We start from the raw sequence: 16,493 nt of genomic DNA, 5'->3' as shown, positions 1-16,493 counted from the left end.
TAGCACAACAATTGAAACCATTTAATTTGTTATCCGCTTATAGCTAGCTATGACATCACCCCTGACTCTTTCATTTAACATCGTTATGTTTAGTGTTGACAATGTCTGCATGTCCTGCTCATTCTCCTTCCGCAGCCACTTCTGATTGGCATACGCCATTTCCCATCCCTCAGTTTCACACTCCTATATTAGTACCTCTACAATCTTCATCCATACTGCTTTTGTATTCATGTTCTGCACCCTTCAGGGCAAAACAGTTATTCTTACTCTCCATATCTTTCTACTTATTACTGTCTTCTGTCCTTTGATACAACTACTAACACCCTTCTTTCCAGATCTCTCTCCTTATCACCTTCTTCACCCTGTTCAGAAACAAGTATTGTTTTTCCGTTTGTGACCTCTGTGGGTACAATTAGTACTGTCCTCTCCTTCACAACTCTCGACACTGTTCTTACTATCTCCACCTTCTTCTGCCAAGTGGCCACTGCTGTCACTGTCCCTATCTTCGTAACCCCTATGAGCACAGTTTTTGCTATCCCTCCCCCCTCCCCTCTTTCCAGTGTTGCCCTCTTTAGACACCACACTCCTGCTCCTTACCAGGAGTCCCAGTTCTCTTGGCTCTTCAGTTTGGTCTCCTGGATTCCTCCTCCAGCCTCATGCTGAAGAGTTCATTGCCTTCTAGACAACCCCACCTGCCCCCTGGGCTTTTCTCTAATTCCAGGTCTTTCTGCTCTCTCCTATAGCCCTCTTCAATACATCTCCTGCCTGCAAACTCCAGCCCCTACTCCAAACATAAACACTGACAGGCTGGTGCTGTGTGCCTGCCTTTCAGCCTCTCTCTGATGAGAGATGCTTCAGCTGTGAGAGTTGAGATGGTGAAGGGCTGTTGGGCTCCGCCACCTGGGATGCCTCACAACCCTGATGTGGAAATTGGGGTTGGCTCGTCCCTCCTCTTGGGTGGTTCGCTCTATGCCTGCCACACCATGGGCCTACCTTACAGCCTCTCTATAGGAAAAGGGAACTGAAATTCTTCCCCTCAGGTGCCTGGAGTAGAGATTGGCTGGTGGGGTCCACCCCTGAGGATTGCTTCTGGTTCTGATGTGGGACTTGGCCCTCTTCTGGCGTCGACATCTCTTTTGTTGTTACGCCTTAACATTGCCTCTGGTCTCCTCACCCTTAGATTGTATGTGATTAGCTGTATGGGTGTGGAAGCATGTGTTATGGACAGATGTCTATCTGTTACGTTTCCCATCCTAATTCAGGTCCCCCTGTTTCCCTCTGCAGTTTTAGATGGGATTATTGTACCTGCAAAAAAGGAGCAGAGTATGTAATGCTGCCAGTACCCAACAGACCACGGTTCCTTGATTGTCTTAAATGGGCTGTAGCAACAGAGTTATCACTTTGGTACAAGTGAAGGCACTGTGCTTTGGTGTTGGGGGGAGCCTGATTTCCCAGATCCCATGCCATCTATGCAGCCCAAGAATAGGGGTTACTCGCCTTATAAGAGCCCAGTATCTAGTTGGCACCATCTGACTGCTCCCTGCACTGAGAAAGGAACTATGTATGGGAGACCAGGGGGTCTGCCATACCACACTAAATCCATCATCTGCTATCTTGGAGAGGTACACAGCAACCCTTTGGTCGCCCCACTGATGGTCTCCAGAGCAAGGCAGGAGATCTATCACTCTCCCTTTTTGTGCCACACTTTGTGTTGCAGTCGTTCCATGCCTTCAAGCGGAACATCCACACTGGAACATCTCTCCTCTACATCTGTGAGCCTCCTGGCCAGCATTTTCAAATCACACTGAGGCTGTGCTGGTCTATATGCATTCATAATGTTCTGTTGTCTAAAGTGTTGGTTTTCAGTACTGTTACTGCCATCTACTCTAAATGGGGATCTAACGTTGAATGAAGAAAAATCCCTGTGTCAGTGTTACAAATGTTCTCACTGGTGGATTTCAAGATCTGTCCTTTGCTCAATCTTAGGAAGCAAGTCTCTTTGCAACATTTGTCGATTGTCAGCCTTCATCCCAGTTTACCATGATATGAGTGAAGTATTATGGGTAATATATCTAAGTATCAGAGATGAAATAATGTTAGTAAAGAGCACAATTTTTATTTGTTTCTTGTAAGATAACAGCCAGTATTAGAAATAGCACACTGCTTGTTAGCGATATGCAAGAGCCATGCAAATACAAAATGTATGGAAATTCGGGTAGCAACAAAAAAAGTATAGCTGACAGCACTTTCTCTTTGGAGGTGACAATCAGCAAACAAAATGTGTTGAATTTTAAAAGAGATGAGAAGTTTATTTTCCCATCCCATCCATGCATTGATATAATGTAGCTACATCCTGTAGATGACCACAATAGTGCAAGGGGCTATGACCACAATGCAGACACCTATTTATAAAAGGAAGGAGGTGGCTGACATGAATTGTAGAACAGATATAATTAAATATAGGGATTCCAGCAGTATGCCAGCTCCAACATGGCTGCCAGTGTGGGTGGTTGTTCTAAGTTTATTTAAACTCGCCCACAGTTCACCCAGCACACCGATTGGTAATCCTCTATTAATGTCTTCAAAGTTTTTGTCAGTAACTCCATAGCCGGAGTACCTGACCAAGCAAAGCTACACTGCCGCACACTGACATGATCTGTCACAAAAAGAGTATTGCTACCTTAATTAATTGTGTTCCTTCAACCTATGCCACCTCACTCTCCTGATGTCTTTCCTTACCCGTGCTCCTGGACACATGGCTTTTGCATACTACCTCTCTCTCTGACCCTAATCTTCTGTTCAGGAAAGTTCCTCAAATGTGGGTGGAGATGGATGCCTTATGGATTGTCTTCTGACCAGTTATGTGATGGGAGGGTCACAGGTCTGTTCCATGGGATGCGTGCACCTTGCCCTTTACCTCAATAATCTTGCAAAGCTATCAATTAACCTCGGTCACTACCTGATGGTTCCAAATGGGTTCTGACATTGATGCAACAGGTATGGAGCTTTCATTATGTTGCAGAGTTTGTCATTGGCAGAGATTTCCCCGATGTTCATCCAGAGCTAGTTTTGTATCCCTCTGAGTCAGTTGCAGTTCACGCCCACTGAATAGGAACATGTTTGTGTTCATTTCTAGGCTTCCTAGTGTTTGAAATAGATGTTCAGGTCAAGGATCGCCGTACTTAGGTGGAACATTGGGATATCAACTTGTGTTACCTTTACTGGTATAAGCAAAGGAGCAATATGCTCAAGAGTATGACTGCACATCATAGAGGTGTATAGGCTACCAATGTGTGTCTAGAGAACCCGTTCCTGGTGGTCCAGTAGCCAGCATTGTCTTGGCATAAGATTACCACATCTAATCAACTCTAGAGTAACATATGCTTAAGACCTCTCAGACAACTTGATCATCTTTAATTCATGTTCTGGCACAGCCAAATATCTCTTATTTAAGCATGTATGTATTTATTTAATAGTGTGTGGTACTCTGCCCAGAGAGGTGCCACTTTGCATTCACAGTGTAAAACTGGAAAAACTTTATAAAATAATTATTTTTCATGAGAAAGGTGAGGCAGACAGAAAAAGAGGGGTAAATAGTGGTAACGGAGAGAAAGTGATAAGACATAATCAATGATCTTTCAGGAACAAAAATAACGGTTACCAGTTCTTCTGGAAAGACAACAGGGGTGAGGGGTGTGTTTGCTACCCTGGAGGGAGCTTGTTGCAGGTCGAAACTGATGCAATTGTGAAGTATCACATGAAAACCTGTTTGCTTCAATTTTATTTATTTCAAGCAACATTTTTGCTTCTGGTGTTTCTGAAACTTCCAGAGATAACCAGAAGTTGTGCGAGACACTTAGATTTATTAATGCAGTGAGCAGGCAAGTATACATTTGATCCTTGCTTCAAGTGAAATACAGTGATTTTCTTTTAGGATTTGTTCTAATGCTACATTTTCTAGAAATATTGTCAATTCTGACTGCAGATAATAGGATAGCTCCTAAAGGGGTATGAGAGGATTTTGAAATCCCTATCTAAAGATCAATGCCTAAATTCAGGCAAGGATGAATGTTGCTTGCATGGTAGTGTAGAAATCGTGTGGAGGAAGCAATTATTTCATTTCTTTCAGTTTGAGGAGATAGATATTTGCAGCTTTAGGACACTCATTGATATGAGCAGTCATTGATCACTGATACCCAATAAAGCTCATGAACTTTAACTTTACAAGACGAGTAAGCCTGAAACCATTGACAGAATGTTAATTCAGGCTTCTTGGGCTAAGGGGGTGTTCAATAAGAGGATTTACATTTCTTTAAAGTTGAAGAATCAGAAAGTTAAACGACATCGGGAAAGGGTTGTTCCGGGCATGTGTGGAGAAGATGAATGCCAGTGATGGAAGATGCATGCCAGTGATGAAAGATGAAAGGAAGTAATGGAAGATTAAAGCCAGTGATGGAAGATGAATGCGTTATGGGTGATGTTCCATTGTAAATTTGAGAATCCTACATATAATTTTGAAAAGCAACAGCAACAACTCCAGCAGAAGTCTTAAAAGCTGTGTAGATAGATTGAACACACTGCCACTGTTGTAGGCCCTCTGATATTATTGCCATGTTTGACCATTTTATTTCTTTTAGGCAGTTAACAATTAAATCACTTCAGGGCATTTCCATGTAATCCCATGTAAATGTTTGCAATATTGAGCATGTACAACATAGCTAATTTTCTTGTGCCGGTGAGTAGCACTATACCAAAAAGATATTTTTTGTACAGTACATAAATTTACAAAGTGAAATTTTGTTGTGCTCTTAATTTATCCTCTTGTGACAGCCGACAGGTGTTTCAACACTGGATTATTTTGAAGGCAAATATTCTTGGGTCTGGTTCCCTATTTGGTGTGCATCGCTTGATTTCAATGGTCCAATTAACCCTAATCTTCTATTTTAAACCTTCTTTCAGATACAAATACTGCAAATTTATGGACTGTACAAAAAATATTTTTTTGGTATAGCGCGACTCACTGGCACAACACAATTAGCTATCTTTTACCGTGAGAGGTTTAGGGTAATTCCTCCCAGTGTTGGAGACGCAGCTAGCCAACCCATAATACCAACGGCCCAAGCGCACCTACCAACGGTTATACCCTAACGCAACTTCTTTTGATCATGTACAATGCTGTTGCGTTTCGACCTGCAGGGCTTTGATTGGCTGGTTGATGATTAATTCAAGTTTCTCAACGACAGAGCTTCTCATCATTGACAATGTTCTTTGTGAAATCACTGTGTAAGGGAAATCTTGTTCCAGTCACATACACTGGAGTTAGAAGGGTTTCTGATCTCTTCCTTCCTCATGAAGGATCCAGTGTTGACAGTTTGTTAATGGCTGCTACTTTTCAAATGACTGTTTTGACATGTAATCCTACAAAGGGTGCTTCTCTTTAGCAGTCTTAGCCCCTTACATTTGTGCTCATTAGGTTAGTTTTGCTTATTACCAATTCTGACCTTATGGAGATAAGCCAACAGTTTCCTTGGTATGTCCTGCCTGGTTCTCAAAGGTAAACCCTGACAAAGCCCAAGGGTATAAAATGCAAAACATATGTGGGTTTATTAAACCATGGTCTTGCTTAAACATTTCCCACAGGTTTTAAACATTGACATATTTTAAACCACTCATATGGCCAATTTCAGGTTCTTGCCATCAATCTGAATTATTTGTTAAGATCTACAAATGCATACCTACGGCTGAACAGTAGCTGCACAACATGATCCTCCCCTATGTGGAAACATCTGCTCCAGCAACAGCATATTTGTCCCCACTCCTATCCTATATGTGAGCTGGTCAGACACATTTTCCAGTTCATCTTCCCAAACTATCAAAGGCATGGACTACCACCATAAGCATTCACATACCCTCGCACTTGTAAAGCCATTAATACCCTAATACTTAGGTAATTCTAACCACACCAAGGTTATTTTTCCCCTAAATTGCTCTTTTAAGTGATGTTTAGTTTAATATCTACATAAATACATATACTAATAAAATAAGGAGTATTCTATACTATCATATCTGTTGCTCACATTCAAATGTCACCTCTTTTCACATATCGTTCACCATCCACTAGACATTCGCAACCTTCCTTGACACAATGCCTTAATTCGCTCAAAGTAACTTTTTGTTTCCTTCATCAAAATTCCCAGTAAATTGCCACTTCCCACCGTTCTCCAATTGCGCACGGCTTCCTTACCAGGAAAGGAGAAAAGGCGGCTGTCCACAGTGCGGGCGATGGACTGCAGCTTCACTACATCCATGGACTGCCCGATGTGGACCGTGCTGGGCATGCTTCCAAGTGTTCCACGCACAAATTCTGCAACCTCCTGCACTGTGAACATCTGCAGCAGCTCATCAAAGATGGCAGGGAAAGAATTCAGCAAAGCTGCCTATCAAGAGCAAAACACAGTCATTAGATCTATGCAGGTGCAATATGTGCAAATCCCTCATTTACATACACAGATACATAAACAGAGAAAGTTACTCACTTGTAATCTTACTTTTCATTCATGTTCATCTACATTGGATTCATAAACACTAAATATCCATTCCTATTTGCAGGAGGTCAGAACACATTTGAGCAATTCAGAGAAAACTCTATTAAAATATAATAAAATAATGACAATAGTCAAAATACTAAAAATAGTAATAATAATAATAATTATAATAATAATAATAATAATAATAATAATGTTGCACATGTGGCTTTGCTGCTTTTTTACATTCCCAATTAGCACTTGGGACGTGGGGGCTCACATGGCCTCCCAACCAATCAGCAAGCTCGAAAGGCAGGCTATACCTCATGGTATGGCCCATGTTCTGAGCCGCCTCAGAACCGAGTGGTTGTCATTTTCCCTCATGGCAGGTAAGCTTGTGCTGCCCATTCTCCCTCTGTGCCTTCACCTGCCCCATTTCCACCTCCCGCACCCAATCCTCTACCCACATTAACCCCGGAACCACTCACCTGCAGCTGCCTCATCCCTTCCTGACTCTCCGACGCAAAGGCCACCATGGAAAGGGAGACACGACTACATGTCGAAGACTACAGCCATTTTGGATTGCAGTTTTTTTTATTTTTTTATTTTTTATTGAGAAACATCAGTATAAGGTTTCAGGGGGGCCTCATTACAGGGACGGCGGTGGACCAAGGTGCTATTGGCACCTTGGTCCATGCCGGCAAAATACCGGCACCGCCTTGGTGGAAAGGGGAATTACCGCCCTATTCCAAGGTTGGTGGGGTGGCAATTCCCCCTTCCCCCATTGCCCCATAGGGCATAATGGGAATGGGGAAGGTGCTAATCACGGCACCGCAAATTGCGGTGCCGTAATTAGCTCCCTGGACCCTTTGCGGGTTGGTTTTTAACACCTGCAAAAAGCAGGCGTTAAATTCTCCAACCCGCAAAGGAACCTCGTAGTAAGGCGGTAAGGGTTTACCGGTACCGGTAAAATACGCCGTCCGTGTAATGAGGCCCCAGGGTCTAGGCCATTACCTGAAGAGTAATACCTGCCTGGTTCGGGTTTATTGCTTAATTCTTCTTCCAGAAAGGACAACAGTGATTTTCTAAAACTGTTTCCTACACTGTGAAGAAAGCATGAAACAGGGAAAATAAGCAAGAGATTTGCAAACACGTAAAGCATACTAACTGACACTGTCACTAAGTCACAAGGCTGGTGTTGGCTTCAAGAATGCATTATCCAGCATTTCATGCAGCTTTGCTTTTCAAAACCCTCTGATGGGACAGAGGTTGCTGTAGGGTTGTTTCTGAATTAAATGAAGATGAACTCTAGACATCCTAGCAGATAAACTGCTGACATGTCCCAATTTGTGGCCATGGATTGTTAGGGTTACACTGTTTTTGTACATGATGTTCAGCCCGCGTAAATCAGGCTTAATGGTGCGTTGAAATGTTGATGATGCCACGCTGGTTGGTACATGTGCCTTCACAGCAGTAAGCACCATGATTTGGGCTTCAGCTGTTGATTTAAAATGTTTGAATTATTTAATCAGCCAGAAGATGCTAACAGCTCATCTAATAATATTTAAGTGATGAACTGCACTTCAGCTTGCATTTTATATGAGCTGCGCACAATAAACACATTCTGAACTGTGGCAGCAGCAGCAAAGAGCGCCACAAGATCATCTCTGAATTCGTGATACCTACTTGCACATCTGCACAAACCGCTCCCACAAAACCACTCTGTGTCTCCCTCTCGCTACATTTCTACAACACTACACTCGATAGGATCGTAACCCTAAACACCAAATTCTCTAATCTCACCCCTGTCCTACATCTACCCCTCCTGATCCCGTTGCCGCGACACCCACTATACCAACCTTCGAGTCCTTCCAACCCATCTCGAGAGATGAGTTCCTAGACCTACTATCCATCAGCAGACCCTCCGGATCCACCCTCAAACCATGCCCTGCTGCTCTTCTGAAATATTCTCCCCTACTTACGCAGGTGAACATGCAAGATCCATACTAAATGACTCCCTTACCTCTGGCACTTTTCCAGAAGCCTTTCAAAGAGAACACGTTAAACCGCTTCTAAAAAAGGCATCCCTCGACCCCTTGACCCCAAGAATTTCAGGCCGATCTCCAACACCAGATTTCTCGTGAAACTCATTGACCGTACTGCGTATTCCCAGCTCAACTGCTTTGTAGAATCCAACAACCTCCTCGACCCTGCACAATTAGGGATGATCTCAAAGTTGTGGCAGACTCTGAGGTTTGCGTAGCACTGATTCTCCTTGATCTGTCATCAGCCTTTGAAACCGTTAACCATTCAATCCTCCTTGACCGCCTCCACTCCTTAGGAATCTGTGGCTCGGCACTCAAATGGATTGCCTCCTTTGTCAGCAACAGCAAACAAATTGCCTTCCGCCCCCCTTTTGTCTCAACTGCTCACCCTGTGAACACTGGAGTACCCTAAGGTGCCTGTCTTTCTGCTCTACCTTTTCAAACTCTGTCTGACCACTCTACCAAAAATCATCCACGCACGCAACCTCTCAAGTATTTCCAAAACTAGCACCAACCGTCGCCCGACCTTGAAGTATGTCTCAGTGATATTGACCAATGGATGACAAGTAACCACCTCCTCTTGAACCCTGATAAAACTGAAATTATGGTGTGCTGCAATACTGCCCTTCTCCCACAATCACTCCCAAGGACCCCTCCTTTGGCCCCCCTCCCTCTCCTTCCGAAATAGTCAAACCCTTGGCTGCACTATGGACTCAGACATAACCTTCTCCCCTCAGATCAATAATGTATCAAAATATTGCCATTACCACCTCAAACTCCTTTGACACATCTTTCCTTACCTCACTTATCCCAACAGACTCGCTGCTGTTATATCTATGGTTATGTTGAGACTGGACTATGCCAATTCTTTATACCTGGAGCACTGGCATACCAACTCAACAAACGCTATAGAGCCCAAAATGCTGCCGCCAAACTCCTTCTCGCTCTGGGACACAGAGACCACATCTCCCCCGCTCTCCACACCCTCCACTGACTCCGTCGGATGAAGGGATACCTTCAAAATGCATAACTCACGGAGCAGTGCAGAAGACTGGCCCAAACTACCTACATGAGAAAATAAAACCCTATCTCCCATCACACACCCTAAAATCAAGCACTGCCCACTTACTAGTGTTTCCAACCTCCAATTCAGCCAGGATTGGAGGATCCGTCTTCTCAACTTTGGCTCCAACTCTGTGGAACTCCCTCCCCTCACACATTCGACACACCCATGACTTCATGGCCTTCCGCAAAGCACAAAAAACGGGCTCTTTCCACAATTGCCAATAAGACCTTCTAAGGCCACTGAGACCCTGCAACCTGCAGACAAACGTTCAAGGAGATGCCGAGCAATGACACCACTGAAAGCGACTATTAGGTCACTCTGAGCGCAGCAATCGCAAAACTCGTAAATGAAACCCGGAACAGTGGGCTCACAAGAATCAAACCCTCCACCCAGACACTCACCTCTCCTATCACTATGCTCACTTTCTACTCTACATCAACACACAATGGAGCGCAGATACACCCCTCGATCAATTTCGGCCTGGCTGCTCACATACAAACAATACTCCATGAACACCTCAACACCCTGCTCTAACGCAGCTATACCCCCATGAAAAATCAGCCAAGCTGCACGCATAAGCGTCCTACACAGGCCTAACGCAGCCAGAACCCAGTCTCGTAGTCCAACCTCCAGACTACACGCATTCAAATGATTCAGATACCACCACACCTAATACTAGGATTCAGATAACATCAAGCAATCACATCAGCTGTGTGCATAATGAGTGCACCCAAGCACTCTATGATACCTTACTCTCTCAATTGACCTAGATTTAGATCCCGGAGGGCGTTCAACCCACAACTCATACCAATGATATATAGAGTGTTATATAAACGCCAAATACCATAACGTAACATAACATAACATTGTTTCTGGGTCCCACACAATTTCACGCTTATAAATGAAAAATGCGGATGTCAAACTATCGGCTTTGCCACTGCTTGCTTACATATTTGTTGGCAATTTGTATGTCCTGCATTTGACTTCAAAATGCCTTACATTTCCATTAGAAAATCGCAGGAATGGGTGCCTTGGTTTTTTTGCAGTGTTCCTACAGCACTTTTCCCGGGAAGCACCCTACTTTCTTAGGCAGTCAATGCACATGTTATACCCGCATCTTTGAGAGAATGGATGCAGGAGGTTTTGTACACCTTGTTCTGCAAAACTGGAGTGCTCAAGTGTCAAGCCAGAAAATGGTTATGAGTGCGTCTATATTTGCATATTTTGGTCGGTAAGGTTGGCCCTTCGACCAGAAATACCATACAGATAACAAACAGGCCCATTTCTTGATGCCTTAACTTAGTCAAATAAATGTGAGGGTAGTGGTGAACCAGGTTGAAAGGGGATATATATTAACAGTGACTACATCAATTATAATTCTTTTCTTTTCTTTTTTTATAAATATATTGTACATATACTCCTTGATCCACTGGTTAGATAAATACGTATTTACAGATTAAGTGAAGGGTTAGGGAATGCAGAGATGTCTGGGGAGTGGACATGAGCAGGGTAGACGGTGCCCCATTCACTGACTAGTGCAACTGGATATCTCTGACTGAACTGTTTTGCTGTGGGGGGGACGATGAAAAGACCACCCCAGAGGTTATGCAATGTTAGACAAAAAAAAAAGAGCAGAAGTGAGAGGCAGCACAGGGGGATAGAGGGGAATGGCACAGAGTGGTTGTTTAGGTTTTGAGAATGGAGAGCCCTTTTAGGAGGGCATGGGGAATGGATTTAATCAATGAGTCTTCGTTGAGATCCACCTTGGTGCCTAGCAGTGGGGCATCTCCCTAGCGTTCATTTTTCCTGATGGGGCAGGAGGTCATCTTCTGCAGATGGTGGTCTTTGCTTTTGGCCTAAGATATATGGTGTTGAGATTTCTGCTGAGGATGAAAAAAATGGCTGTGGCTGAACAAATGGTTGAAGGACATACCAATGAAAGTATGCATTGTAGTATTGGAGAGAAGAAGAGATTGATGCTTTTTAGGGTCGAGACGAGCAGATTCCATTGTTATCTGGCTCAGACTTCATTTTTGCCACGTCTTTTTCAGTACGCACTTCAAAGAAGGGCTCTATAGAGAAAGACCAAGCATCGTATTTTATACATACGACTACAAACCCATTTTTCTCACAAAAGGCGCTCACTGCATGGTTATGCTGTGACGATATGGCTATTGGTTGATGAATCTGACACATCGTTGAACGCACTAATTACCTGATTTAACACTGTAGAGCCTTCTTTAACAACTGCTAGAATATCCTGGCCTCAGGGAAGAAACCAGCAATCTTCCCCACTGATTCCCACAGAGTTTGCCCATATCCTCCGTTTGCCCATATCCTCCTAGATCAGCCACTGATCTAGCTGCTCCGATATAAATTGCTGTGGTGGAACAGATTTCCTTTCCAGTGGAATCCATTATTTTCCTTTCTTTAAAAGGACAGGCGTATAAAGTCTCAGAACATTGGGAGGAAAGGAATCTCTTCTTGGCTGCTGATGCCATAAGCACATCAAGTGGTGGGTACTTTATCCTTGCCTATGAATCACTGGTGTGAGAAGTCCAGGAGTGACTGAAGCAAATCTTGGACCAGTCAGATCAGTAGCCTAGGAGGGTCAACAAATATTATAGGTGACTTTTCTAGCTAAAGAGGTAGGTTTGTTCATTTTCACAGAGACTCTCTTTAATAGCATCAAAAAGGTAACCAGATCTGTTAGCGAAATCCTTGCCAGGCTCGAGGCTAGAAATTGTGGTGAATATTTATGCCTGAGTTAGTATACATCTACATGGAGATGGAGTTTGCCAAATATTCCAGGCCTCTGAGGTGACAAGCGACGTATAGATAGTTTAGTCAGCTTGGCTGAGGTAAGGTTCATCAGTCGGACTGGTGGCAAAGAAGGCTGAAATCGCGCAGTGTCAAAGATCAAGTTAGCAGAAGCATCAGCATTGGAGGTCCATGTCACCTAATCAATGCTGAAGAACTCAAAGTTGAGACAGCTTCCAAAATCTATGGATTCCTTGACTTAGTGCGAGAAGCCAACGAGGCGTTTGACATCAAGCCTCCCAATGTCGACCAGTTCTTGTGATGCTCAAGTAAGTGCCCAGAGGGATTCAAGGAGATGTCTGAGCAGGCCCCAGCAGAGCCAGAGGATTCAGCCTTCACTTCCCAGGGTGTTTCAGGGAGTCTTGTCCCTGCACATGAAGACTCTGAAGCAGCCTAAGGAAGCTCCCAGTTTCTGCCTTAAGTCTGTTGCCCTATGTATCCGTCAGGTTACTAAATAGCATCTTCTGAACAAGTAGTGACAATATCAACAGTTTCAGCTTTTGTGTAGGCATAGGACAGGAATTTGCAAGGCAATGCCATATTGGTAATAACTGGCCATTAACGATAGCAGCTTCAAAATGGTGTGAGTCCCTGGGCACATATAAGAGGAGTGCCTACAAATGCCTAATACCTATACCTGGACGCTAAAATGGTTGGCTTTACCAATGCATGTTTTTAACAACACTAGTTAAGGACAAACCTACTGTGTATAAATCCAGTGGCTGATGGCACACTTGGCACTATTATTACACCAGTAACACACTTACAGCTCCTTTTAAGTCACGGGCAGTCAATGGGTGGGTAAATAACCAAGAAACACCTAAAAGCTTTCTGTCCCTCCTCGTATCCCATCGCCCTCCTAGCGGTACACCAATGCAATAGTTTTGACTTATAATTGGATCTATAGCATCACTTTATAGACAAAAAAAAAAATGGGGCATTAATCTAAGTTGACTATCAAGGAAAAAGATATGCATAAGGCACAAATGTCCTCCTTTGACTTTTTCCTTCACAGGAGGCATATTTATCAAAAAGAGACATGGGTGCCCTGAAGAAAATGGAGAGAGATGCCGTGGAAATAAGTTTAAAAAAAAAAAAAACATCTAATCGCACAAAAAATGTTCTCACTAGTAAGCATGAAAGGAAAAAAAAAATAAATGAAAGCTACAAATGAATCGATAAATGGAGAGAAAACAAGCTATTCCCGAATGGTCAACTCAAAGAAGAGGGAACGGACTAGCCTCAACTAACATGGAAATGCATTTTGGGAGCCAAAACACCCTGCTCCTTTAAAGTGACTGTTTACTTGTTTTTTCCCCATTTTCATCTTTGTGCACAGTGTACGAAACAGCGTTAAAAATCACCACTGCGCTATTTTGGAGAAAGGCTTCAGGCGGAGGGGAAATATTAAAGCCACATCGGCATTATTATTCGTTTTTCATTTTACTTAATGTAATTAAAGAAAGAGAGCTTTCTCTGTTACTAAAAAGTGCTCGGATGATAGAGACGGTTCCATGCAATAATGTCCCTGCAAAAAAGTCTCATAACCAACATGTTGCCGTTTTTTGTGGAGACATTATTACATTGAAGAAGCGGGGGACACACCCACAACCCTGTTTTTTTTTACAAGGGGAGCACGGGACGTTCCCGCAACCTGTCCCCATACATAATGCCACCATATGTAATGTTGCCAGTGTCTTTTCCCGGAGACATTATGTATGGGGACATTATTACCTGACACCTTAGAGACTGCCTGTGTTTATGAACATCAGTGACAATTCTAGAAAGGAGAAATACAGTCACAAAAAGACACAATTAAACAGAGACAAACATGTGAAGGACTCTCACACAAAACCACTATCAAATGCTCACAGCAATGAACGTCCAGGGTTTTCCACATGCAGGTTTAACTATCAGATGGTCACGGTACACACATGTGCAATTAGCCGAGTCAATTGCGTCCTGAAAATCATTTCGAGATCATGTGCACGATCTCCTATAAACACACGAGGGTCACATATGTTGCTGCAAGGTTTCACAAAGAGAGCCACATGTGTATCTACACTAAGACAAAGTATTGTACACACAAAGTGACCCACAGATACAAGGGTAAAAAGTCAGTATATTGTCAGTATATTGTAGGTATAAGAACACTGGGTCGACACTGGAATCAGCATTACTCTGTGAGCATGTTCGACATGTGGAGGATCACTGGCGGGATAAGGTCAAGGCAAAAGGCGAATGGCTCGTGTGCAATACTACGTGTTTGATCGGTGACAGCAGCGCATGGGTGTATTCCATCTTCCACAGAGGGTGCACAGCCTTTCTTGACTGGAATAACTGGGAAGAGAGGCCTGTCTCCGAAATTATCATTTTTCATTGCAATCAGTGCCGGATGAAACCCTGTGGAGGCCCCAAGTCCGTCGACATTTCGGCGCCTCCCTCACAAATTACTTTAACTCGGGCGCTGACTTTCTGGGTCTACGAAAGTCGGACGACAAACAATATTTACACTTTGTTCAAGGAAATGAAAGAATTGTTAAGTCTCAGCCAAAATGAGTAAAAGTGGCTGAACAAGATAGATTAGTTCTGTTAAATTAGACGGGGAATTTAATCAAACTTCATTATAACTCAGAAAATCTAACTTAGAGTAACGCAGACTTCGGGTCATTCATCAGTGTTCTCGAAGCTTCTTCTCGCAAATATTCTACTAGCGTCTGGAGTCAGCTGGAACTGACTCACAGAAAGCTTCATTTCTGAAGGAATCTCGTCCGTGCGCCGTGCTTTAGTGGAATAACATTGAACTAAGCAGTGTACACGTCGGCCGCTCGATGGAGATGGCCATCACTAGTGTACATTCGAAGTATGTGGTCTGCACCAGATTTATTTTTACAAACTAACAGCTGCCAGAAGATGAGCTTTTAAGAGATAAACTGTTATGTGAATCTGATGTCTCTGGTGTATGTACTTTAGGTAGTTACTGGGTAAATTACATGAATACAGTATTTTCTCCATAGAGTCTTTAATGTAAAGTTGCTGTTTCTATGAGATGATTGTTTTCTATCTTTTGAAAACAATTTAAGAAAGCTTGATTGGAATTTTCTTTCAAGATCAAATCAATATTATTTTGATCCGTTGTCGTGGCGCCCCTAAAAGGAGTGGGGCCCATGGGCCGGTGCGTACTTTGATTATTTGGTAATCCGGGACTGGTTGCAATAATCTCCCAAACCCTCTTGCCTTCATTATACCTTGGCTGTTTTTCTCTTTGTGTGGCCATGCTCCACTTTTTCAGGACAAATATGCACCATTCTTTCTTGAATCATGTATGCTTTCCTTTGCTTCAGACACCCATTTGTGTCTTCTTTTCTGTCATGGGTGCCCTTTTCTTTGCATAAGGACTCCATTGTCCCCGGGTGCCTCAAGCATTTACGCTTGCCCAGCAGTGCCACTATTATTAGGTGTGTCATAAAATGCTTAATTTTCCCGAAGCCTCTAAAACTCTACAGTCTCTTAGCTGCTTCAGTGTCATCCTCTGCTGCTGCAAGACATACCTTCATTCTTTCAGCCTTCAGGATCTTACATCACCTGGTGTCCCAAGTTATTAACTTCATTTTTGATTTAAGATCCCCCGGCCATCCTTCTGTCTTGAATCTCTTGCATTATACTTGTAAAACTCTAGGCCTTCAGCTGTGCACTGCCATATGGTCCCTAACCCCAAAGTGTTTTCACTTGATCTCTGACACTGAGTTCCTCGCTGACTTATGTAGAGCTCACACCAACCTGAAGTGTGCCTACTCAGTCAATTGACGTCAGTATTCAATGCACTGTGCCAATTCCCAGGCCTTTGACTTGCAGCCGCCTTGGGGATATGCCGTATTCAGAGGCTCTCCTATTCATTCAGTTCTCCAAGACTATTACCCTATATTCTGCTTCAGGGTCCTCTCTCTTCTGCAGCTTCTCAGACTTTGATTCCTCTTTAACCTAAGACCTGCTACTGTGCTACCCCAATAGTCTAGCATGCAGTGGTTAATTTGATCA

At 43.3% G+C, this 16,493-nt stretch overlaps 1 protein-coding gene across 4 annotated transcripts in view; it reads right to left on the bottom strand.

The window, feature by feature from the left end:
* Positions 1–16,493, bottom strand: part of DOCK3 (dedicator of cytokinesis 3) — a 2,582,899-nt gene that overhangs the window by 762,646 nt on the left and 1,803,760 nt on the right. For all 4 annotated transcript variants that reach the window (XM_069644069.1, XM_069644070.1, XM_069644071.1 and 1 more), the window contains one exon: positions 6,245–6,437. In XM_069644069.1, coding sequence (XP_069500170.1) covers positions 6,245–6,437 — 193 coding nt within the window. The remainder of the gene's footprint in view (positions 1–6,244; positions 6,438–16,493) is intronic.

Source organism: Ambystoma mexicanum, chromosome 2p, assembly GCF_040938575.1.
Source record: "Ambystoma mexicanum isolate Mex_15411 chromosome 2p, UKY_AmexF1_1, whole genome shotgun sequence".
NCBI classification, from domain to species: domain Eukaryota; kingdom Metazoa; phylum Chordata; class Amphibia; order Caudata; family Ambystomatidae; genus Ambystoma; species Ambystoma mexicanum.
This window is presented reverse-complemented; position numbering and strand designations above follow the sequence as displayed.